The sequence below is a fragment of the Amphiura filiformis genome, chromosome 19, assembly GCF_039555335.1.
Source record: "Amphiura filiformis chromosome 19, Afil_fr2py, whole genome shotgun sequence".
Classification (NCBI taxonomy): Eukaryota; Metazoa; Echinodermata; class Ophiuroidea; order Amphilepidida; family Amphiuridae; genus Amphiura; species Amphiura filiformis.
Genome location: NC_092646.1, coordinates 26,696,525 through 26,722,695, shown reverse-complemented (window position 1 = coordinate 26,722,695; position 26,171 = coordinate 26,696,525). Strand labels below are relative to the sequence as shown.

The 26,171-nt window shown below is 38.0% G+C and overlaps 1 protein-coding gene across 1 annotated transcript; it reads right to left on the bottom strand.

The window, feature by feature from the left end:
- Nucleotides 1-1,766: 1,766 nt before the first annotated feature.
- LOC140140314 (uncharacterized) lies at nt 1,767-19,443 on the bottom strand. Its single transcript, XM_072162088.1, has 8 exons — nt 18,975-19,443; nt 13,150-13,258; nt 12,666-12,837; nt 10,280-10,468; nt 8,938-9,179; nt 4,096-4,314; nt 3,233-3,422; nt 1,767-2,075 (listed from the first exon to the last, which is right to left on the bottom strand). The coding sequence occupies exons 1-8, from the start codon at nt 19,068-19,070 to the stop codon at nt 1,925-1,927; spliced, it is 1,368 nt and encodes a 455-aa protein (XP_072018189.1). The 5' UTR covers nt 19,071-19,443; the 3' UTR covers nt 1,767-1,924.
- Between the last annotated feature and the right edge of the window lie 6,728 nt (nt 19,444-26,171).

The window sequence follows — 26,171 nt, the reverse complement described above, 5'->3', positions numbered from 1 at the left end:
TGGGCTTGCTGCATTTACCACAAGACTCGATGGCATTGTTCATGTTTAAGGAGCAAGTTGTATTGCATGATGAAGAAAATACATTCCAATAAAGATTACCCCCCCCACTTATATTGCTTCACTGCTTTTTCTGTTGAACTAGTTCATCTAGTTCTAGCGTGTCTAGAATTGCCCCCCCCCCCCCTCCACGCATTTGCAATCAAGATAGCAAACCCTAGTATCAAAAGCCTAGAAATAAAGTAAGTAGAAAACTTGTATTTGTCTATTGATAAATTCTTACATCCTTAGTGACCCAAATAATGTGTATAGTAACCAATATGTTGTAGTTGTTTATCAAGGTATCCTTTATTGCAATATTGATGTCTACTCTTCAATGGGCTGTTATATTTGAAATCCATACACCCTATGGAAGACATGACCTTAGTCATCCACATGGGGAGTGTGACTTTTAAATGGAGTCACTCATTCAGGTAGGAAGTTCATTTGTTAAGATTTAGTTCAGATTCGGACATTTTCTTGACTATTTCTTAACTGTTCTGAACTATTTCTTTACAATAGAAATGTCAAGAAATAGTCAAGAAAATGTCAGAATCTTGAATAAATCTCAATCACAATGGATTTCGTAGTGCAATAACCCCATTTGAAGTTCACACTGCCTCTGTGGATGATAGGATGTGTCTTCCATAGGGGGGGAATGGATTTTATGGTCAATATGAAATTTATATTAAACATCTGCTCTTCTCAGCTGTGCATTAGAATAAAAATGCAATTATGATACATGTATAACTGCCTTATTGCGGTGTCATATTACTGTGTCATGTTTCCTTATAATAATATGGTGCTGTCAATATGTAAGGGAACAAACTAAAATATGGATAAGGTCTATAAACTACTAGTTTGTTTCATAACTGAATAATGTCTGTCCGGGGACTCGAGACTCGGATTTTCCCCATAGAGATTGTACAGTAACTTGAATCATTTGACTCGACTCGAGATATTGCGAGAATTGACTTGACTCAACCATGAAATGACTTGACTCGTTACAACTCTGGTATATACAGTCCCTGGTCTGTCCAAATTCTAATCAGCATCAGAAATAGTCGAGTTTAATTCAGCATCTTTCGTGTAAAAATTTAATTTTGTAATGAAGTTCCACAACTCGATAGCAACTGTGATGTGATGATCTGTGAAAACCCTTCACAGTTGCATTTTCCTATTTCGTTTTATAAAGATAATAAAGGCTAAAACTATATATATTTTTTTCCAATTCTTCTTTATATACTCATAGCTTTTAATGTTGAAATCACAGGTATATACAAGTAAAAACTTCTAAAAAAAGTTCAAAATTTCCATGTTTTTGTCTTTAAAAATTGAAAATATCAATATGTGAAGGGTCTTCACAGATCACATTACAAATAAGGTCACAACACATCTCTTATTTTCAATATTAAAGAATTTAAATTGCTGCTCAGTAAGCTCTGAGTATTAAAATCTTTCAAAATAAGGCAATGTCTTTTAATTATATTTTTTAAATCTCTCAGCCCCTTTAAATGGGGACAGACTGGCATACATACAATAAATAATTCTGTTTAGTCCCAGCAGTATAATGCTACCATTAGTAGCAAACAAACAAGTAACTTTGGCATATCCATCCCTAATGCCCACTGCATATTTTTATTGGACATAGAAATATTGGATGTTTGTTCAACTTGTAACAAATGTTTAATGATTGTACAATAAATAATATAACTCCACCAAACATTCTGACATCAAATACAATTGATTTTCCATCAACAAACATTCATTAGAAGATAAGAAAATAAATATATATATATATTGAATAATGAATATTCTACATTGAATGTTTGAAGTATATATAGTCCTTAATAACTCCAACAATAAATGATGAAATTCTATACCACTTCTAAGGACATATTAAGAAAACATGGGAGAGTAAAAGCAGAACTATTATTATCAGTAAGAATATACAGCCCTGCTGTAATTGATGCGATCCGCCTATTACTGCTAATGTATTCACCACGATATGTAGAGATAACTCAAAGTAGCCGATCCATCTGCAAAGCAAATGAAGCATAAAAATTAACATATTTTTTGTTCCATGACAAATACATTTATTTTATAAAGGACAAATCAACAATTTTGTATCAAAAAATACATAATATTTAAAAATAATTAAAAAACAAAATTATGGACATTAATTTTGCTGCTTTATAATATTTTACCAGCAAGTATGATAATAATTTTAAAAAATGAGTAAATTTATAATGATAATAAAATATTTTTAGGACTCAGGTGCATTTTCAGCCATTTTGGTGTATTAATAGCCCTAAATATCATGAAAATTTGGTTTTATGAAAGGATGTTTTTATCAAAAAAAATTTGGAAAAGTGTGAATTTTTCATCCTTTTTTAGCAATTATTAGTTTGCGGTAATTTTCCAAAAATGAATATAATTTGGATCTGTTTTTCGTCAAACTTTATTTAAAGTCGGGTAGATTTTTGGAGTCCCAGTCGCACATCCCCACCCAAACCATAGGCGTAGATCCCGGGGATTTACCCCCCCAATATTTTGCCAGGGGTATGGTCCATACAATCAGCCCCCCCAATGTTGACACCTGAATATGGGTTTCTGACCAAATTAACCTCATATTTGCCCATTTTAGCCCCAAAAGTGTTTGGCGCACTTCGCGCGCGTTTGTACCATAAACTTGATCTGTCGCCAAAAGGTGCTGGATTTTTTCTAACCCCATTACTCCCAATGTCAAAAAGAAATCTACGCCACTGACCCAAATTAAAATGGAGAACCCCAGGGATGATGATAATAAACAAAATGATTGATAATTGAAAAGCAGACCTATACACCATACCCCAATTTCCCCATCCTTGGTAATACTTATCACCTTAAATAACCTGTAACATTACACAGAATCCGGAGCAACAAAATAAGAAAATCAATCTCATGTTTTGTTCACATTATTGCTTTAAATTACTGCTCAGTGGGCTCTTCTGAGTATAAGGGCTGATTTTAATATTTTTACCAAAAAACAGACATTTTGTGATTTTTTCCTTAAAAAGGGCTGATTTTCAAAGCTTTTACAGAAAAAGGGGACATTTTTATTTGGATTGGCATTTAGGCCTTAGGTTAACAAGCAACCCCCTGGCTATGGCTTAGAAAACATCCATGAATTTTAAATATATAATAATGTTCTCACCTTTCCTCTGTTCCGGCTAACATAGAGCGAAGTTTTAGATGCACTAATGATGGAATTACAAAATTTCCAAATACTGTAAGTGGTGCTCCAAATATGGATATAAAAGTACTAAACTTTGGTACAAGAAATGCCAGTAATAGAACAACTGTCATGACGAGACTTCGGGATATACATCTCTTCCATGTAAAATCTTGAAGAAAATAAAGAACATAATATAAAACAAGATTTATTTAACACTTTCAATTTTTATGTAGGCCTGCTGTTCCCCCTCCCTCTAGAGTCCTTAGGCCCAAGGATATTAGGCTATCCCCCTATGGAAGACATGACCTTAATCTCCCACACAAGGAGTGTGAATTTCAAATGGGGATACCTGAATGGGTGACTCCATTTGAAATTTACACCCCTGTGTCGGAGATTAAGCGGCTGTGCAATAATTATGAGCCCTGGTGGGAGGGTAAAATTGAGGGAGGGGCATTTTTTCCTAAAAAGACCTAAATTGTTTTGGTGTTTTGGGGAAGAAATCCATATCTTCAATACGAAAGGTCAACAATTGATCGTCGGCTTTTCATCCCAGCTACATAGTAACACTTTAAGTAAATATTATTAGATTGATAAAGTTTACTGGGAGGACTGTTAAATATCAGAAATATCATTCTTTAATCATTTGCCATAAAATGTGTAGTATATCGCGAATTAAAAAAATCAAAATTATTTGATATCAGAAGAACATTCTTCGTATTCAGAAATCAATTCAATATGTCTGATGTGCTCTCATGTCCCACAAAAAATACTGTCCAAACGTTCATACCCCCAGCCCTTAACCTCTTCACTGAAACTTAACGCCTAATATTGACAGCACTCACCATATGGAATCCCGACATAATCCTCAATATCTTGATTAAACGGATTTGTGTCAATCACGACGGATAATATCAGATGTGTATTAAGTGATAGTATACACATGATGACGACGGGCTGAGATGTGAAGAAATCAAAAACATTATCCCCACCAGTACGTTGAAATTCAGCTCCGTAAACCCAGTAGGCGAATAGAGATGAGGGGAAGTAACATAAAGCAACAACTGTATCAAAAAACAATAAGGAATCAAGACGGTTTTATATTTACTAGTCGATCTTTAAAACAAGATTAGCGAGCAGTCTAATGAACCTCACAAAATTATGCACAATCAGTAATAGATAGTTGAAAAAGTAGTAAGCTATCAGCAGTAGATAAGTGCTTAAGTTTTGTACTTTCAGCAATAGATTGAACAGGTAGTTTTCTATAGTTATAGTCTTCAGTAGATAACTGATGAAACAGTATGCTATCAACAGTAGACAGTTTACGAAATAGTATGCTTTCAGCAGCAGATAGTTAATGAAGTAGTAAGCTATCATAGTAGATAGTTGATGGAAGTAGTATGCTATCAACTAGTTGATGAAATAGTGTGCTATCAGCAGTAGATAGTTGATGAAGTAGTAAGCTATCATAGTAGATAGTTGATGAAGTAGTATGCTATCAGCAGTAGATAGGTGATGAAGTAGTATGCTATCAGCAGTAGATAGTTGATGAAGTAAAGTGCTATCAGCAGTAGATAGTTAATGAAGTAGTATGTTATCAGCAGTAGATAGTTGATGAAGTAGTGTGCTATCAGCAGTAGATAGTTGATGAAGTAGTGTGCTATCAGCAGTAGATAGTTAATGAAGTAATATGCTATCAGCAGTAGATAGTTGATGAAGTAGTATGCTATCAGCAGTAGATAGGTGAAGTAGTTTGCTATCAGCATTAGATAGTTGATGAAGTAGTATGCTATCAGCAGTAGATAGTTAATGAAGTAGCATGCTATCAGCAGTAGATAATTGATAAGGTAGTGTGCTATCAGCAGTAGATAGTTAATGAAGTAGTATGCTATCAGAAGTAGATCGTTGATGAAGTAGTATGCTATCAGCAGTAGATAGCTGATGAAGTAGTGTGCTTTCAGCAGTAGATAGCTGATGAAGTAATATGCTTTCAGCAGTAGATAGCTGATGAAGTAGTGTGCTATCAGCAGTAGATAGCTGGTGAAGTAGAATCCTTTCAGCAGTAGATAGCTGGTGAAGTAGTATGCTATCAGCAGTAGATAGGTGATGAAGTAGTTTGCTATCAGCAGTAGATAGCTGATGAAGTAGTATGTTATCAGCAGTAGATAGTTGATGAAGTAGTATGCTATCAGCAGTAGATAGTTAATGAAGTAGCATGCTATCAGCAGTAGATAATTGATAAAGTAGTGTGCTATCAGCAGTATATAGCTGATGAAGTAATATGCTTTCAGCAGTAGATAGCTGATGAAGTAGTATGCTATCAGCAGTAGATAGTTGATGAAGTAGTGTGCTATCAGCAGTAGATAGTTGATGAAGTAGTGTGCTATCAGCAGTAGATAGTTAATGAAGTAATATGCTATCAGCAGTAGATAGTTGATGAAGTAGTATGCTATCAGCAGTAGATAGGTGAAGTAGTTTGCTATCAGCATTAGATAGTTGATGAAGTAGTATGCTATCAGCAGTAGATAGTTAATGAAGTAGCATGCTATCAGCAGTAGATAATTGATAAGGTAGTGTGCTATCAGCAGTAGATAGTTAATGAAGTAGTATGCTATCAGAAGTAGATCGTTGATGAAGTAGTATGCTATCAGCAGTAGATAGCTGATGAAGTAGTGTGCTTTCAGCAGTAGATAGCTGATGAAGTAATATGCTTTCAGCAGTAGATAGCTGATGAAGTAGTGTGCTATCAGCAGTAGATAGCTGGTGAAGTAGAATCCTTTCAGCAGTAGATAGCTGGTGAAGTAGTATGCTATCAGCAGTAGATAGGTGATGAAGTAGTTTGCTATCAGCAGTAGATAGCTGATGAAGTAGTATGTTATCAGCAGTAGATAGTTGATGAAGTAGTATGCTATCAGCAGTAGATAGTTAATGAAGTAGCATGCTATCAGCAGTAGATAATTGATAAAGTAGTGTGCTATCAGCAGTATATAGCTGATGAAGTAATATGCTTTCAGCAGTAGATAGCTGATGAAGTAGTATGCTATCAGCAGTAGATAGCTGATGAAGTAGTGTGCTATCAGTAGTAGATAGTTAATGAAGTAGTATGCTATCAGAAGTAGATAGTTGATGAAGTAGTGTGCTATCAGCAGTAGATAGCTGATGAAGTAATATGCTTTCAGCAGTAGATAGCTGATGAAGTAGTGTGCTATCAGCAGTAGATAGCTGGTGAAGTAGAATCCTTTCAGCAGTAGATAGCTGATGAAGTAGTATGCTATCAGCAGTAGATAGGTGATGAAGTAGTATGTTATCAGCAGTAGATAGTTGAAGTAGTATGCTATCAGCAGTAGATAGTTGATGAAGTAGTGTGTTATCAGCAGTAGATAGTCAATGAAGTAGTATGTTATCAGCAGTAGATAGTTAATGAAGTAGTGTGCTATCAGAAGTAGATAGTTAATGAAGTAGTATGCTATCAGAAGTAGATAGGTGATGAAGTAGTATGCTATCAGCAGTAGATAGCTGATGAAGTAGGGTGCTTTCAGCAGTAGATAGCTGATGAAGTAATATGCTTTCAGCAGTAGATAGCTGATGAAGCAGTATGCTATCAGCAGTAGATAGCTGGTGAAGTAGAATGCTTTCAGCATTAGATAGCTGATGAAGTAGTATGCTATCAGCAGTAGATAGTTGATGAAGTATAGTATGCTATCAGCAGTAGATAGCTGATGAAGTAGTATGCTATCAGCAATACAGCCTGTCTCAAAAAAAATTGTGCAAGTACAAAGCGCCCTCTTTGGCAATTAGAAAATACCGTTGTGACATGATGCTTAGGCCTACATCAACGTCAAGGGCGCAGTCTTAGCTCTCAAATGCCGTTTGTTCTGTTCAATTTGCTTGTTTTAATCTCGAGATATGCTTATTTAATAACGAAAGGGCAAAATCACAATTGTGCCGGCCACTTTTACTAGGGACGAGAGCTGTACATGATAGCTGAAGTTGAATGCACTCCCCCTTCGGGGCTCGTGCATTAGATGCATCATTCGCATCAACTTCAGCGCGCGTGCATTATTTTGTCTAATTTCTCTCCCAACAAGTAATATAAACCTATAAGGTCCATGTGCACAAAAGAGTTAGACTAAACCGGGTCTGAAGTTAGACCTGGTCTAAATGGAATTTATATAGTACCACGAGAAAGGACATTTTCCTTTACATTTGCTTAAGTTAGTTAATTTTTGAACGTTGAATCAAAGTCTTTAGAATGTGCTAGCCAGGAAGGAAATAAGAGTAAAGGACCATTCCTGATGGAACTTACTTCCAGTTAGGCCAGGTCTAACTTAAGACCCTGTCTCACTCTTTTTGTGCATACGGACCTTAGTGTGCAATATTTGTTTGTCTTTTAACATGTCTTGGGTGACTAGGAGAACAGTATTTACCATGTTAAATTTACAGCAGAATGTGAAATATTTATTCTTTTAATCTGTAAAAAAAGAGAATCATCATTCCTGCATCATGATCAAATAATAAAAACAGTAAAAAAATGTGTATTGTGTAATTGATACATTCTTTTGATTTCACGATAAACTTGATGCTATCACTGATTTACATGTAAAGCCCTCTTCCCTAGTGAAAGTGGCACAAATGTGATTTTACCCTTTCGTCGTTAACTAAGCATATCTCGAGATTAAAACAAGCAAATTGAACAGAACAAACGGCATTTGAGAGCTAAGACTACGTCATTGACGTTTTTTGACTTGCACAATTTTTTTTTAGACATGCTGTATATAGTTGATGAATTAGTGTGCTATTAGCAGTAAATAGTTGATGAAGTAATGTGCTATCAGTGGTAGATAGTTGATGAAGTATAAGTATGCTATCAGTAGTAGATAGTTAATGAAGAAGTATGCTATCAGCAGTAGATAGTTAATGAAGTAGTATGCTATCAGCAGTAGATATTTGATGAAGTAGTATGCTGTCAGCAGTAGATAGCTGTTGAAGTAGTGTGCTTTCAGCTGTAGATAGTTGATGAAGTAGTATGCTATCAGCAGTAAATAGTTGATGAAGTAGTGTGCTTTCAGCAGTAGATAGTTGATGACGTATGTGCTATCAGCAATAGATAGTTGATGAAGTAGTGTGCTATCAGCAGTAGATAGTTGATGAAGTAGTATGCTATCAGCAGTAGATAGTAGTATGCTATCAGCAGTAGATAGCTGGCTGGTGAAGTAGTGTGCTTTCAGCAGTAGCTAATTGATGAAGTAGTATGCTATCAGCAGTAGATAGTTGATGAAGTGGTGTGCTTTCAGCAGTAGATAGTTGATGAAGCAGTATGCTATCAGCAATAGATAGTTGATGAAGTAGTGTGCTATCAGCAGTAGATAGTTGATGAAGCAGTATGCTATCAGCAGTAGATAGTGGTATGCTATCAGCAGTAGATAGCTGGTGAAGTAGTGTGCTTTCAGCAGTAGATAGTTGATGAAAATAGTAATAATAATAATGATAATGATAATGATAATAATAATAATAATAATAATAATAATAATAATAATAATAATAATAATAATAATAATAATAATAATAATAACAATAACAATAACAATAACAATAATAATAACAATAATAAATAATAATAATAATAATAATAATAATAATAATAATAATAATAATAATATAGACGAAATTCAATACAATGCACTTACTAATATATCCCAGAACAACACTCTTGCGAAAATTTGCCGGCCTTTTCATATCATGTTGAAGTGTTGGAAAGACAGACTGTCCTGAATACGCGAATGCCACGAGTCCTAATGCAGCACAGAATGGCCAGAAGTCCACGTGAACAGGGTCCAGTGTTTGTCGGCTGCTGACGTCGAAGGAGGTACCAATGATTACGAGAAGGGAAGATAGCATGCTAGTAAGACCTGCTGTGATGCCTATTAACCTGAAATAATAAAAAATACTTGTTGGTAGTATGGTTTTTGTAAAAATCATTTGAGGGGGGTCCAAGTATTTTACATCTTCAGTTTTCTGAAGGGGCAAAGACCAAAACATCCTGATGGTGGGCATCACTTGGTCATGTGTTACTGTCACTGTCTTAGCCCAAAATTAAGGGGAACTTTTCTGTTTACCGGACCAATAACATTTTACATTATTTTTGCCCAAAATGTAAAATTTTGTTTTTTACCGGGCAAATTTTCAATTTTACACGGGGTGGGGTTAGGGGTTGGTTTTAGGGGGGCTGAAATTTTCTTTAGGGGAATGAGTTAGCAAACTAACTCATGGTGGGGTAAACCTCCTAACCCCGACCCCCTCTCCACACACAGACACACACACCCCCACCGCAAAGACCACGCTGTCTCAACAAGAACTATGACTTTCAGATATCCCAATTCAACTATAAACCCCAAGAAGAAGTATAGACCCAGCAAACACAAAAATGTTTTTAAAACGTTATAAACGTGTTTCAATGTAATGTGTTTTGTCTTGCGGTTAAAACGTTTGAATACATATAAATGTCTGGCTATAATTTATAAGATCTTGGAAATAGTTTATAGCGTGTTTTAAATGAAAATGCTTTTAAAAACTGTTTTCAAAATCTTATTGTAAAATATATCATAAGCATAATTTGCAAAGTATTTTGTAAGCACTTAATAAATAACATTATGTATTAAAGAATGTCATGGTCTATTATAGATTATTTGTCCAGTTTAAAATATTATGTTAGAATGTTTAGCAATAGGCCCTAAGTTTTAAAATATTTTTGCAGTAAGTTATTGAAACGTTTTAGTCTATACAATTTACCTTTATACTGTTATATATGATATAACCGGACATCTACACGTTTTCTGTCAAACTTTTTGTTTGTTGGAGACATAACATTAGTTCATTGGCGTTCGTAAAAAAAAAGAACATTTGGTCCATGTCGTATTCTGACATGTTTGTGATATAACACTTACCCCCCACACACCCACCCCACATCATCACCCTACCCACACCCCGCATATGACACACCCGACACAAAACCCACATCATGATACTTACCAAAAATCTTTAGGTGTTCCAAACCACGTCAATGGGCAAACCAAATACGTTACTATTGGCAACCAATAGCAAAATGCTAAGTTGATATTTAATTGTCGGAATAAAATCTGTAAGTTTTCGGAAACTAATAAAATATCAGCAGTCACGCCAAATATAATGCTAGAGTAAAGAACTGCAGCACCCAGCCATCTGTAAAATAACAGTATATTAATTTTATATCAGTCCATTAAAGCTGGCAGAAAACAAACTTATTTTTAACGATTTGATCATTCGAAAATCGTAAAAATCATCAAAATTCAGTTAACGGGGTTTTTTTTTGCACCTGTGTTTATTTTTACAGCATATGTGATGTGATTAAGCAAAATTAGTCGGAAGTCGGAAAGCTTGATTGAAATGTTTCTTTTTTTTTCTTTTTTTTTAAACTCTTTAACTGTTCAAATATTTTGAACTAGTTGTTCCGTTTCAATGTGGTTTGCTGCAAAATGTAGCTCTGCAAATGCTTGTTTAAGAAACTGAAAATTGAATATGACCGACTTCAGACTGATTTTGCTTGATCAATATGTACAAACATAGTCTGCTAGCTCCTAATCAATTACATTTGTTTTACTATTCATCATTGCAATTTATTTGAATGCTATGCATATAATAGTTTCACTCTAATGTTGTTGTCATGTAGTTGAATTAAAGAAGGGGACTGGTGGTTATCTCGATGTATCTTTCTCCACCCACCAGTTCCAAGTACAGGGCAATAAAAACAGAAATACAAAAAAAACCAGCTTAAATCCGAATGCTGTGTATTAAAAACAAAAAAGAACATTTTACATGAAATAGATCCTCTATCTCTACACTTAACCCCTTAAAAGAGTATTTTGTGATCCCAGCATCTTCTTTTTATGACATTTTCCAGCAGATATCAAAGAAAAAAGCTTATTCCCAAAATTTCATTTGATTGCGATTTTGCGTTTAATGCGAATTAAACATGATTATGTGTATTACATTGCTCCATAGGCCACTGTTGTAATTTCATTCTGGTATACCAGAACGAAATTCAAATTTGACGATATTTTTGCTTAACGTTATTTATCTGCAAGAAATGTTTTGTACATAAACATGATGTAGCTAGATGTTTCCAGTGGTATAAAAATCTCGACTTTTTTTGAGAAAAGTGGAGGGTAGCTACAATGCTGGCCATAAGTGTTGTGTGTGTTGGGACGGTTTTGATAAGGTAATGTAAATAAGCCCCCCACCCGCTCAATGTTGAGTTCTACTTTTTTGGTCATACGCGCCTGGTGGCACCCAACATTGATTGGTGGAGAAGGGAAGGGTTGAGGTGTTAGGAAAGGGTTTAGGCTTGACACCTAAGAAATCTCCACTTTATCACGTTAAAAATAACGGAAATAAGGCCATAATTATAATATAGTGTACGTTTTCCATAAGTGTCCCAACACATTTTGGGCATGGTTGTAGTTTCCAGTGCTATAAAAATCTTTCTTTCTTTTTTGTTGTTGAGAAAAGTGGGGGGGGGGGACGAGGATCACGAAATGCCCCTTTAAGTCGAGACATTGACTATATGCATATAGGCCCTACATGCATTTGCATGGGCTTCAACATTGCCCATACTGCTCTTTTCTCGTGTTTTTTGTCAAATATTTAGTTTCAAACTATACTCAATGACAATTTGAATGATTTGTCCTTCACTTTTAAGCAATTTATACACAATTTTAATTGTGTTACACTGATAACTGATATTAGGCCTTTAACTTTATATCATACAATGTAAATTTTTGTATGCGTGTGTCATAAATTCATCAATTATATGATAAGCTGTATGATATATAGCAGGATAATATTATGTGACCAATTAATGCCAAGGGCTAGCCCTATATATCTATTTGATTGGTTGTAAAAATCCATGCTTCATATTGTTTAGCTTTTTAAAATCTATTATCATAAAACAATAGGCTTTTGTTCTTTTAATATAATGAAGACAAATTAATTGGTTTAAATTATTTCAATGTGAATTGTTTGTTTGTTTAACACTAGGGCCTATTATTGGTATTAAGGAAACATGCTAACAGATTGTTGAATGTACTAGGCATAATAGGACAGTATAGGCCTATTTTATTGACTCCAAAAGACTAGTGGCGTAGCGTCACAGGGCACGGGGGAACGTGCCCCCCCCCCCATCGATTTGAAAATATAGAAAATCCCATAAAAATTGCCGAAATATGGCTTGTGCACCCCACCCTCCCATCTGACCCGGTGCCCCTATCATGGTTGCCCCCCCAACAGGATGACTTATGCTACGCCACTGCTACCGTATATTGTCCCCGTATAATAACTATGGACAGCCATTTGCGTCAAAAGTTGCTTTATTTAAACTTACCTTCCATAAATCCCAAAAGCATGGAATGCCATTAGCGGATATGGATCTCTGCTGATCTCTGTCCCAACACGTGGGTCTCTTTCTATTAGCATATTCCAATTTCGCGCCAAAATTAAACCTGAATATATGCTTCCTGCAAAGTAAATCAGCAGCAGAAACACTCCCCATATACCTGTTATTCGTTGGAGTATATAGAATAGAAAATTAGTTAATTTACACACAGTAAATACATCTGCTTAGTTAATCACCGCTATATACATTGTAGGCCTATAATACTGTCTCATTTAAAAATGTTGAAACTTAGACTTCCTTAATCTCTAATAAAAAAAAAGTTTGGTGTCGGTAATTTTCGTGTTGATATGATTTTTTAACAGCTCTATCTTGCCCCGCCCCCCGCTACAATTTCCCCCTCCCTACAGTCGCTGGATATAGCCTACCATATATGTTTTGACTTTTTAGAGGGTAGGCCTATAGATTTACACACCAGTATCACTGACAGCTTTTGGTAGTGCTAGAATTCCAACGCCAGCAATTTTACCAAGGATGAAGAGTGATATAGTCGGCATCGAGAGATCAAGTCCAACACCGGATCGCTGCAATCACAAATAAGAATAATTATTATGGTCCCTGAAAAGTCAAGGCAAACAATTTTGGGCAGGCTAAAAGGGGGGCAAGCAATTTTGGCACACCATTTGAACATATCATCACCCGGGGGGGGGAGGGCAATAATGCCAATAATTATTGCTCAGCCCCTTAGTTTTGGAAGTGTTATAAACACAAGGAAAAGCAAGGTTATCGGAAATATTCAATTATTCTCATGATCATACACGATACAAAATATACGTGGGGGTCTCCCTGGTTGGAGGTATACGGGGATGTGCCACGGTTTTAGGGTACCGTACCTTTTCAGCGATTTTGGTATATGATTATGGGTGGGTTTTTGTGCATTGGACCATTAATATTTAAATGATAAATCCTTGGCGCTGCTTAACCCTATAAAAGGGTTTTTTTTATAATTATAAGCTGGCCTGATCGTGATTTCCGATTACAAAAAAATCTTCTCAAGGTCCCGCAAGGTCTATAAGGCCTATAGTTCTAGCCTGTCTTGCGAATTACTACGTTATGGAAAACTTGAAACCAGCGGTATTTCGATTAGAGATTTGACGCCAAAAAGGGTGTCATTCAAGGGGCAAAAAAGGGCGATAAGTAAATAGCGTTAAATTTTAGGAAAATATCAAAAATTCTGGACATTTTAGAGAAAAGGGGTCATTCGAAGAGCGAGTTTAAAAGGGGTCAATGTTGCACGGGATGCGGTCGCCGCACCCGGGGGCCAAAATGGTTGACGGGCCACATTGACCCCCATTTTCAATTTCCTCTCACCCGAAGACCCGTGTTTTGATTTATGATTAATCCCCCTTTTCACTCAATGACCCCTTTTTAGTTTTCCTGTCACCAAAAGACCCTATATTTTTTTTGGACAAATTTCTGAGTAATCTCTCACTCAATGATCCGTGTTTTTTCTCAAAAAAATGAAATTTTGATGACTTTGAAAATGTTATCAAAATTTTGACCCAAAATATTTCCCAGTCTCACAAAACCGCCCCCCCCCCCCCCCCCCCCATATGGAAAAATTTTCCCAGTCTCACGGAAACTTCTTTTTGGGTGCCTTCTCACTGAATGACCCCTGTTTTGGTGTCAAAGCACTCACAGAAAAACTACAGTTTGGAGATGACTCCCCCACCGACTGCACGCACCGGATAAAAGTCCACTTTTGACAAAAAGACCGAAAACAGCATGATAAAACTCTGGTCATAGTACATGTAACCGTTTTTACTTCTACTAAAATGGGCTGAAGATATAAGAAATTGAATGTGTAAATCTGACCTGAATTCAGGCAAAAGCCTGAAAACTTGCATCCCTGCAACCACATAGCCTGGGCATATAAGCTCTTCAAGAAAAGCTCAGTACTCAAAAATTCCTAATAATTATCCCGTATACCGTCCTACACTGTAAAAAACAACGAATAACACTTTAACACTAAAACGCGTTTATATTTATATCATAGGCATACACGTAATTTAAGTGTAGGAGGCGTTGCATACAACTAACATTATAAGACGTGTAGGCAATTCTCTCTCTCTGTGTCAGGTGGCGCTGTGTAGCGCTGCTGTGGTCTTCACAAGAGTACGCCATCTCACTCGATCTGATGCCAAGTGCGTTGCACCTTGCATTCCCTGGTTAGAAACCAGCTTCACGTCATTAGTCCAAGATGTTGGTGGACGTCCTCTTCCTCGTTTGCCTTCCATAGCCCCTTGCAAAATCTGTTTTCTACACCTCCATGTTTCCTGACAATATGGCCAAAGTACTTCAGCTTTCTCTCCATTATGCCGCTTCTGATGGTTAGACTTGTACCAATCTTGTCGAGGATCCAGGAATTTGTTCTCCTGTCTTTCCATGTCACTCGTAGAAGCCTCCTGTAACACCACATCTCAAAAGCATCTACTCTTTTCCTATCATTCTTGGTCATAGCCCAAGACTCGCATCCATAAGTGGCAATGGAAAACACAGTTGCACGAAGTAGGCGTACCTTGAGGTCAATGGATAGGCCTCTGCTTTTCCATATGCTTGACATGCCCTGCACAGTTGTCCTTGCAATAGCCAGTCTTCTCTTAATTTCAGTTGTGCTGTCACCACTGTTGTTAATCATTGAACCCAGATATTCAAATTGCTTCACCTCCTCAATCTGCTGTCCATCTATCACAAACTCATCACTTTTCCGCTCTCTGTCTACAACCATTATTTTTGTCTTCTTTGTGTTCAGGAGAAGGTGTTTTTCTTCGCTGGCCTCTTTGATGCGCTTCAAAAGTTCAATCAGCTCTACTCTGCTGCTACAAATAAGAGTGGTATCATCGGCGTACCTCAGGTTAGTAATTCTTGTACCGCCAAACTTCACTCCACCTTCAAACCCCTCCAAAGCTGTTCTCATTATGTCTTCAGAGTAGATGTTAAATAGGTTTGGTGATAGCACACAGCCCTGTCGTAAGCCTCTTCCAATCTTGAACCAATCTGTGTCTCCACTACTTGTTCTGACTGCCGATTCTTGGTCTTCATATAAGCAGCTGATCAGATCCACAAGATGACTTGGGAAACCCATCTTTTCATAGTTTCCCACATCTGAGGGTGGCTAACACAGTCAAAAGCTTTACTGTAATCTATGAAGCACATGTAAAGAGGAAGTCTATGCTCTCTGCATTTCTCAATCACATTCCTGATATTGACAATTTGGTCCCTAGTACCCCTTCCTTCACGAAATCCTGCCTGCTCATCAGCTATTTCTTCCTCCATTTTGTTCTTCATTCTCTTGATGATGATCTTCAGAAGCACTTTACTTGCATGACAAATCAGGCTGATGGTCCGGTGATTGGCACACTCTTTCAAATTTCCTTCTTTGGCAGTGGAATAAATACTGCCCTGCACCAGTCTCTCGGCCATTTCTTCTTTTTCCAGATGATACCACATAGACGCCACATTAGGTCTATCCTTCTTTCCCAGTTGCCTTCCACAACTCAGAAGCTACATTATCAATGCCAGGTGACTTAGCATTTTCATTTGTTCCATGGCAAGCTCAACTTCAGATCTCAATGGTGGAGGTTCTTCCTCACTCGTTTCACACTGTACATACACCTTGTCATCTTGTGCCTCAAACAGCTGGGAACTATACTGAACCCATCGCCTTTTGATGTCTACACTTTCGGTAAGAGTGTTACCTTTCTCATCATTTATAACATCCATCCTGGGGTCCACTTCTTGGTAAGTTCTTTGGCAATACCAAAAGCTATTTTTGAGTCACCCTTACATCTTTCCATTTCCACACATTTCCTTTCGATGTAGTTTCTTTTGTCCTGCTTAACACTTTTGGAGACCTCTTTGTTTAAGCGTGCCCATTCTTCCTTTCCTCCATCTGCCTTTGCTCTCTTCCTGTCATCAGCTAGGTTTAAGGTCTGCTGAGAGATCCACGGCTGTTTCCGTTTCATCTTTCTAGGGATGTACTTCTTTGCTGTGCTCTGGACTGCTTCTTTCATGTCTTCCCACAATTCATTTGGGGTCTGCTCCTCTTCATTAACTTTCAGTAACTCGTCAAACCTGTTCTTCACATCTACTGAATATTGAGTGGGAATGTTGTCAACATCATACCTGGTAGGTGGTGCATTGCCTCTCTTAGCTCTCAGTTTTAGTTTTACTTTGGCTACAAGTAGCTGATGGTCACTACCACAGTCAGCGCCTGGTCGTGTCCTGACATTTTGGAGTGATGTTCTCCACCTCTTCCTGACCATGATGTAATCGATCTGGTTTCTTGTTCTATCTCCTGGGCTCATCCAAGTCCACAGTCTCCGTGGATGATGCTGAAATAACGTGTTCCCAATGACTAGGTTATTAGCTTCACAAAATTCCTCCAGTCTGTCTCCACGTTCATTTCTGATCCCAAGTCCATATTGGCCTATACACCCAGTTTTCTCCTTCATTTTGCCAATCTTAGCATTCCAATCCCCCAGTACGATGAGTAAGTCTCTTCTAGGTATACTATCCATAACTCCTTGTACCATCTCATAGAAGTCTGTCATCTCGCTCTCTGATGCATCTGATGTTGGTGCATACACTTGTATGATAGATACATTTAAAGGATGTCCTTGCAGTCTTACAGTCATCACTCTTTCATTTATTGGATTATATCCCAAAACACACTTGGCTGTGGTTCTTTCTATTATGAAACCCACACCTCCTCGTTTCCTTCCAGTATCTTTTCCAGAATAGATGAACATACTTCCATCATCTGTAGTGAACCTCCCTTGACCAAGCCACCACAACTCTGTTACTCCTAGGATCTTAATATTGTTTGCAACCATCTCCTTCTCCACAACTTCAATCTTTCCTCCTGACATACTGCGTACATTCCATGTAGCAATATTTATTGGCTTCCTTAAAGGGGTGCTGTTCCTTTCCTTCCTGGGACCATCAAGAACAGGACTTCCTGTAGCAGGCTTTAATCCTGATCTGTCATCACCAACAGGTGTACTCTGAGCAGCATCTCTCTCTTCCCCAGTAGCCATTGACGTATCTTCCGGCCTGCGGGTCGCACCTTCCGATACCATCGTTTTCTTTTGACTTTGTACTCTCATGCTTACATTCAAGGCCAAATAGTACGGTGGGTGGCCAGGTCCTTCCGTACCAACAGTAGAGGGCCATTCCTGAGTTCTTACAGTACTAGCCTCCTCTTGACACAAACCATCTCCCTGGATGCCAGATATGAGCTTTGTGTAATTGTGTTTTGTCGTTGACCATACGGTTGATTCCTCCGGCGCAACACATACATCAATGCTGTTGACCACTGACGACTATTTAAACCATAGCTAGTATTCGCTATTTACCCATAGCTGGGTTACAGAAGGTTCACCCTACAAAAGTGTCCCTTCCTTCTGCCTACTCATACCACACTGGCGAGGTAACATGGTAGAGGCTGGATGAGCTCCGAGTTGGAAGAGAGGAGTTCTTGAAGTCAGCTTTTGCTGTTATACTGACAGGGGGTCTCAGCGCCCCCTGAGAATCCACATCCTACACAAAACACTATGATTGGGACAGCAAGAAAGAAAGATGAAGAGAAGAAGAAGAAGTCACAACACAAGCTGTAGGCAATTAGGCGATGAAAAAAAGAAACCCTGTTCTTCAGGCGGACGGACCTTTCAAGTAGGGTCGGCCGGTCGGTTTTTTTTTTGTTTTTTTAAATGACCCCAAAAAATCACCAAAATCTGTAAGCTTCTGTAAATAATTTGCAATAAAATACAAAAACTAATTGTTCCTGCAATTTCCGAAATTTGGGTCGGCATTCATTTGTACAGGAAAATTATTTTTCCCAATTTGTTAAAAATCTGGGTCGGTCGGGCCCGTAGAACAGGGTTTTCTTTTTTCGTCGCCTAAGTTATAGACGGATTTATTGATCAAATACTTTAACATGTTTATATCGGTGATATATAAAAGCTGGAGTGTTTATATTTTTATCCCAAATACCTCTATAAACGTGTTTTGGTGTTAATTTAATCGTGTGCAAGGCCTCCTCAACTTTTACGTGTACCCGCGTGTGAAATATAAAAATAAACATGTTTTAGTGTTTATCAGTTGTTTTTACGGTGTATTCATCTTCTCCAGGATCTCGTTTGACATGTATACAGACAAAACACTATACAGAACTTGACTTAATATTAAATGCTATAGTATACAGATACCATTACTTTTATACAATCATGCAATTCTTACCTGTATCTTGTCACTTTCTTGTGACGATTCATATGTTGTTTTCTGGTCAGAACTGAGCAGTCCATGTGCTTCTGTAGGAGACCTTTTACTTGCCATATTGTCCTAATAATTTAGATTTTTGTCCCCTCAACTTGTCACGTCATTTCTTTTAAATCTTGATCCGGTAAAATTTTAACCAATTTTTAGTCAGTCCTTGTTTAATATCATGGTTGTAGGTAGTACTATCTTTATGCTCGAGGACAACAACAATATCCAGTGCAAATTAGGGTCAGCCGGGTCTCGAAGCGTAAATCCTATTCCAGGGTCAAGCTATGTTAGTTCTTATGTTGTTGGTCCCATACCAGCAGAATAATGGAAAATAATTCGAGCTCATACAGTTCCTGGCCTGTGTCGCTTTCCGGACGGGTTTCAGTTTCAGTGAACAAAATGATGATTTAAGGTGGTATTATGGTATAATTTATGAGGATATTTATGGTTCCGCGCCTGGAATATCAATCATGTTTATATTACCATGATTTACCATTCAACGTATATAGCTCAAAATACCGACCAAAATATTATGACAGGCCTATTTATATATATTAAGGCTTATGTTCCGTGTGTATCTATAGCGCAGGCGGCGCGCAAGCTTTGTGATTTGAGTCTGGTGAATTTAGTCAATGATGAGTGGTTCCGAATCTTCCGCTTAAATAGTCATTATTAAAATCCACCATTAGCAAAATATTGTCATAATAAATTTAAAACCTCATTTTCGCTCTAAATCCTATTACTCGATTCGGGGTAGTGCACACGCTCTTTTAACATTTGATTATCATGTTCTTATTATTTTGTGATCTGATGTGAGTATTTTATCGATGCCAAAGAAGATATGATCAATAGGCTATTGTATTCTAAATTCTTAAAAGCTGCTAAGTTCGCATTGCATTAGTGCTACCTTAAGGGTATACGAGGTATTGTTGATCGAAGCAGCCAAAACAAAACAAAAATTTAAAAAGCATCCCCGTTAATCAACGACCCTTACCATGCTTACACATATATAATCATTATGTACTGATGATGAGAGTGTCGATGGCCCGGCCCGGGTCGATGGTATCTACTGATGATGAGAGTGTGGATGACATACTTGGTATGTTATCTAACTGATGATGAGAGTGTGGATGACATACTTGGTATGTTATCGACTGCTGATGAGAGTGTGAATGACATACTTGGTATGTTATCTAACTGATGATGAGAGTGTGGATGACATACTTGGTATGTTATCTAACTGATGATGAGAGTGTGGATGACATACTTGGTATGTGTTCTACTGCTGATGAGAGTGTGGATGACATACTTGGTATGTTATCTACTGCTGATGAGAGTGTGGATGACATACTTGGTATGTTATCTACTGCTGATGAGAGTGTGGATGTCATACTTGGTATGTTATCTACTGCTGATGAGAGTGTGGATGACATACTTGGTATGTTATACAGCTGATGAGAGTGTGGATGACATACTTGGTATGTTATCTACTGCTGATGAGAGTGTGGATGACATACTTGGTATGTTATCTACAGCTGATGAGAGTGTGGATGTCATACTTGGTATGTTATCTACTGATGATGAGAGTGTGGATGACATACTTGGTATGTTATCTACTGCTGATGAGAGTGTGGATGTCATACTTGGTATGTTATCTATTGCTGATGAGAGTGTGGATGACATACTTGGTATGTTATCTACTGCTGATGAGAGTGTGGATGACATACTTGGTATGTTATCTACTGCTGATGAGAGTGTGGATGACATACTTGGTATGTTATCTACTGCTGATGAGCGTGTGGATGACATACTTGGTATGTGTTCTACTGATGATGAGAGTGTGGATGACATACTTGGTATGTTATCTAACTGATGATGAGAGTGTGGATGACATACTTGGTATGTTATCTACTGCTGATGAGATTGTGGATGATATACTTGATATGTTATCGACTGCTGATGAGATTGTGGATGACATACTTGATATGTTATCTACTGCTGATGATAGTGTGAATGACATACTTGGTATGCTATCTACCATGATCTACTGCTGATGAGAGTGAATGACATACTTGGTATGTTATCTACAGCTGATGAGAGTGTGGATGACATACTTGGTAGGTTATCTACTGCTGATGAGAGTGTGGATGACATATACTTGGTGTGTTATCTAGGCCTACTGCTGATGAGAGTGTGGATGGCATACTTGGTATGAATATGATATACTGCTGAGGAGAGTGTGGATGACATACTTGGTATGTTATCTACTGCTGATGAGAGTGTGGATGACATACTTGGTATGTTATACAGCTGATGAGAGTGTGGATGACATACTTGGTATGTTATCTACTGCTGATGAGAGTGTGGATGTCATACTTGGTATGTTATCTATTGCTGATGAGAGTGTGGATGACATACTTGGTATGTTATCTACTGCTGATGAGAGTGTGGATGACATACTTGGTATGTTATCTACTGCTGATGAGTGTGGATGACATACTTGGTATGTTATCTACTGCTGATGAGCGTGTGGATGACATACTTGGTATGTGTTCTACTGATGATGAGAGTGTGGATGACATACTTGGTATGTTATCTAACTGATGATGAGAGTGTGGATGACATACTTGGTATGTTATCTACTGCTGATGAGATTGTGGATGATATACTTGATATGTTATCGACTGCTGATGAGATTGTGGATGACATACTTGATATGTTATCTACTGCTGATGATAGTGTGAATGACATACTTGGTATGCTATCTACCATGATCTACTGCTGATGAGAGTGAATGACATACTTGGTATGTTATCTACAGCTGATGAGAGTGTGGATGACATACTTGGTAGGTTATCTACTGCTGATGAGAGTGTGGATGACATATACTTGGTGTGTTATCTAGGCCTACTGCTGATGAGAGTGTGGATGGCATACTTGGTATGAATATGATATACTGCTGAGGAGAGTGTGGATGACATACTTGGTATGTTATCTACTGCTGATGAGAGTGTGGATGACATACTTGGTATGTTATACAGCTGATGAGAGTGTGGATGACATACTTGGTATGTTATCTACTGCTGATGAGAGTGTGGATGATATACTTGGTATGTTATCTACAGCTGATGAGAGTGTGGATGACCACATACATGGTATGTTATCTACTGCTGACGAGAGTGTGGATAACATACACTTGGTATATGTTATCTGCAGCTGATGAGAGTGTAGATGACATATTTGGTATGTTATCTACTGCTGATGAGAGTGTGGATGATACACTTGGGGTGCTATCTATTGCTGATCATGCTGATGGATGCCATACTTGGTATGTTATTTACTGCCGCAGTAGCTGATGAGATTATCTATTGCTGATGAGAGTGTGGATGACATACTTGTTATGCTATCTACTGCTGATGAGAGTGTGGATGACATACATACGAGAGTGTGAATGACATACTTGGTATGCTATCTATTGCTGATGAGAGTGTAAATGACATACTTGGTATACTATCTACAGCTGATGAGAGTGTGGATGACATACTTGGTATGTTGTCTACTGCTGATGAGAGTGTGGATGATACACTTGGGGTGCTATCTATTGCTGATCATGCTGATGGATGACATACTTGGTATGTTATCTACTGCCGCAATAGCTGATGAGATTATCTATTGCTGATGAGAGTGTGGATGACATACTTGTTATGCTATCTACTGCTGATGAGAGTGTGGATGACATACTTGGTATGCTATCTACTAATGACGAGAGTGTGAATGACATACTTGGTATGCTATCTATTGCTGATGAGAGTGTAAATGATATACTTGGTATACTATCTACAGCTGATGAGAGTGTGGATGACATACTTGGTATGATGTTATCTACTGCTGATGAGAGTGTGGATGACATACTTGCTATGTTATCTACTGCTGATGAGAGTGTGGATGACATACTTGGTATGTTATCTACTGCTGATGAGAGTGTGGATGACATACTTGGTATGTTATCTACTGCTGATGAGAGTGTGGATGACATACTTGGTATGTTATCTACTGCTGATGAGAGTGTGGATGACATACTTGGTATGTTATCTACTGCTGATGAGAGTGTGGATGACATACTTGGTATGGTATCTACTGCTGATGAGAGTGTGGATGACATACTTGGTATGTTATCTACTGCTGATGAGAGTGTGGATGACATACTTGGTATGTTATCTACTGCTGATGAGAGTGTGGATGACATACTTGGTATGTTATCTAACTGATGATGAGAGTGTGGATGACATACTTGGTATGTTATCTACTGCTGATGAGAGTGTGGATGACATACTTGGTATGTTATCTAACTGATGATGAGAGTGTGGATGACATACTTGGTATGTTATCTACTGCTGATGAGAGTGTGGATGACATACTTGGTATGTTATCTATTGCTGATGAGAGTGTGGATGACATACTTGGTATGTTATCTACTGCTGATGAGAGTGTGGATGACATACTTGGTATGTTATCTACTGCTGATGAGAGTGTGGATGACATACTTGGTATGTTATCTACTGCTGATGAGAGTGTGGATGACATACTTGGTATGTTATCTACAGCTGATGAGAGTGTGGATGACATACTTGGTATGTTATCTACTGCTGATGAGAGTGTGGATGACATACTTGGTATGTTATCTACTGCTGATGAGAGTGTGGATGACATACTTGGTATGTTATCTACAGCTGATGAGAGTGTGGATGACATACTTGGTATGTTATCTACTGCTGATGAGAGTGTGGATGACATACTTGGTATGTTATCTAACTGATGATGAGAGTGTGGATGACATACTTGGTATGTTATCTACAGCTGATGAGAGTGTGGATGACATACTTGGTATGTTATCTAGTACTGCTGATGAGAGTGTGGATGACATACTTGGTATGTTATACAGCTGATGAGAGTGTGGATTACATACTTGGTATGTTATACAGCTGATGAGAGTGTGGATGACCACATACTTGGTATGTTATCTACTGCTGATGAGAGTGTGGATGTCATACTTGGTATGTTATCTACTGCTGATGAGAGTGTGGATGACATACTTGGTATGTGTTCTACTGCTGATGAGAGTGTGGATGACATACTTGGTATGTTATCTACTGCTGATGAGCGTGTGGATGACATACTTGGTATGTGTTCTACTGCTGATGAGAGTGTGGATGACATACTTGGTATGCTATCTACAGCTGATGAGAGTGTGGATGACATACTTGGTATGTTATCTACTGCTGATGAGAGTGTGGATGACATACTTGGTATGTTATCTACTGCTGATGAGAGTGTGGATGACATACTTGGTATGTTATCTACTGCTTAGTGATGAGAGTGTGGATGACATACTTGGTATGTTATCTACTGCTGATGAGAGTGTGGATGACATACTTGGTATGTTATCTACTGCTTAGTGATGAGAGTGTGGATGACATACTTGGTATGTTATCTACTGCTGATGAGAGTGTGGATGACATACTTGGTATGTTATCTACTGCTGATGAGAGTGTGGATGACATACTTGGTATGTTATCTACTGCTGATGAGAGTGTGGATGACATACTTGGTATGTTATCTACAGCTGATGAGAGTGTGGATGACATACTTGGTATGTTATCTACTGCTGATGAGAGTGTGGATGACATACTTGGTATGTTATCTACAGCTGATGAGAGTGTGGATGACATACTTGGTATGTTATCTACTGCTGATGAGAGTGTGGATGACATACTTGGTATGTTATCTAACTGATTATGAGAGTGTGGATGACATACTTGTTATGTTATCTACAGTTGATGAGAGTGTGGATGACATACTTGGTATGTTATCTAGTACTGCTGATGAGAGTGTGGATTACATACTTGGTATTTTATACAGCTGATGAGAGTGTGGATGACATACTTGGTATGTTATCTAACTGATGATGAGAGTGTGGATGACATACTTGGTATGTTATCTACAGCTGATGAGAGTGTGGATGACATACTTGGTATGTTATCTAGTACTGCTGATGAGAGTGTGGATGACATACTTGGTATGTTATACAGCTGATGAGAGTGTGGATTACATACTTGGTATGTTATACAGCTGATGAGAGTGTGGATGACCACATACTTGGTATGTTATCTACTGCTGATGAGAGTGTGGATGTCATACTTGGTATGTTATCTACTGCTGATGAGAGTGTGGATGACATACTTGGTATGTGTTCTACTGCTGATGAGAGTGTGGATGACATACTTGGTATGTTATCTACTGCTGATGAGCGTGTGGATGACATACTTGGTATGTGTTCTACTGCTGATGAGAGTGTGGATGACATACTTGGTATGCTATCTACAGCTGATGAGAGTGTGGATGACATATACTTGGTATGTTATCTACTGCTGATGAGAGTGTGGATGACATACTTGGTATGTTATCTACAGCTGATGAGAGTGTGGATGACATACTTGGTATGTTATCTAGTACTGCTGATGAGAGTGTGGATTACATACTTGGTATTTTATACAGCTGATGAGAGTGTGGATGACATACTTGGTATGTTATCTAACTGATGATGAGAGTGTGGATGACATACTTGGTATGTTATCTACAGCTGATGAGAGTGTGGATGACATACTTGGTATGTTATCTAGTACTGCTGATGAGAGTGTGGATGACATACTTGGTATGTTATACAGCTGATGAGAGTGTGGATTACATACTTGGTATGTTATACAGCTGATGAGAGTGTGGATGACCACATACTTGGTATGTTATCTACTGCTGATGAGAGTGTGGATGTCATACTTGGTATGTTATCTACTGCTGATGAGAGTGTGGATGACATACTTGGTATGTGTTCTACTGCTGATGAGAGTGTGGATGACATACTTGGTATGTTATCTACTGCTGATGAGCGTGTGGATGACATACTTGGTATGTGTTTTACTGCTGATGAGAGTGTGGATGACATACTTGGTATGCTATCTACAGCTGATGAGAGTGTGGATGACATACTTGGTATGTTATCTACTGCTGATGAGAGTGTGGATGACATACTTGGTATGTTATCTACTGCTGATGAGAGTGTGGATGACATACTTGGTATGTTATCTACTGCTTAGTGATGAGAGTGTGGATGAC

What these genes read in the sequence shown, in the direction of transcription:
- LOC140140314 (XM_072162088.1), bottom strand. Translation starts at nt 19,070, where the DNA reads ATGGCAAGTAAAAGGTCTCCTACAGAAGCACATGGACTGCTCAGTTCT. An exon ending in AAGAAAGTGACAAGATACAG is followed by an intron (nt 13,259 to 18,974) that starts GTAAGAATTGCA and finishes TTGTGATTGCAG; the next exon opens with CGATCCGGTGTTGGACTTGA. An exon ending in TGTTGTTCTGGGATATATTA is followed by an intron (nt 4,315 to 8,937) that starts GTAAGTGCATTG and finishes TTTTTGATACAG; the next exon opens with TTGTTGCTTTATGTTACTTC.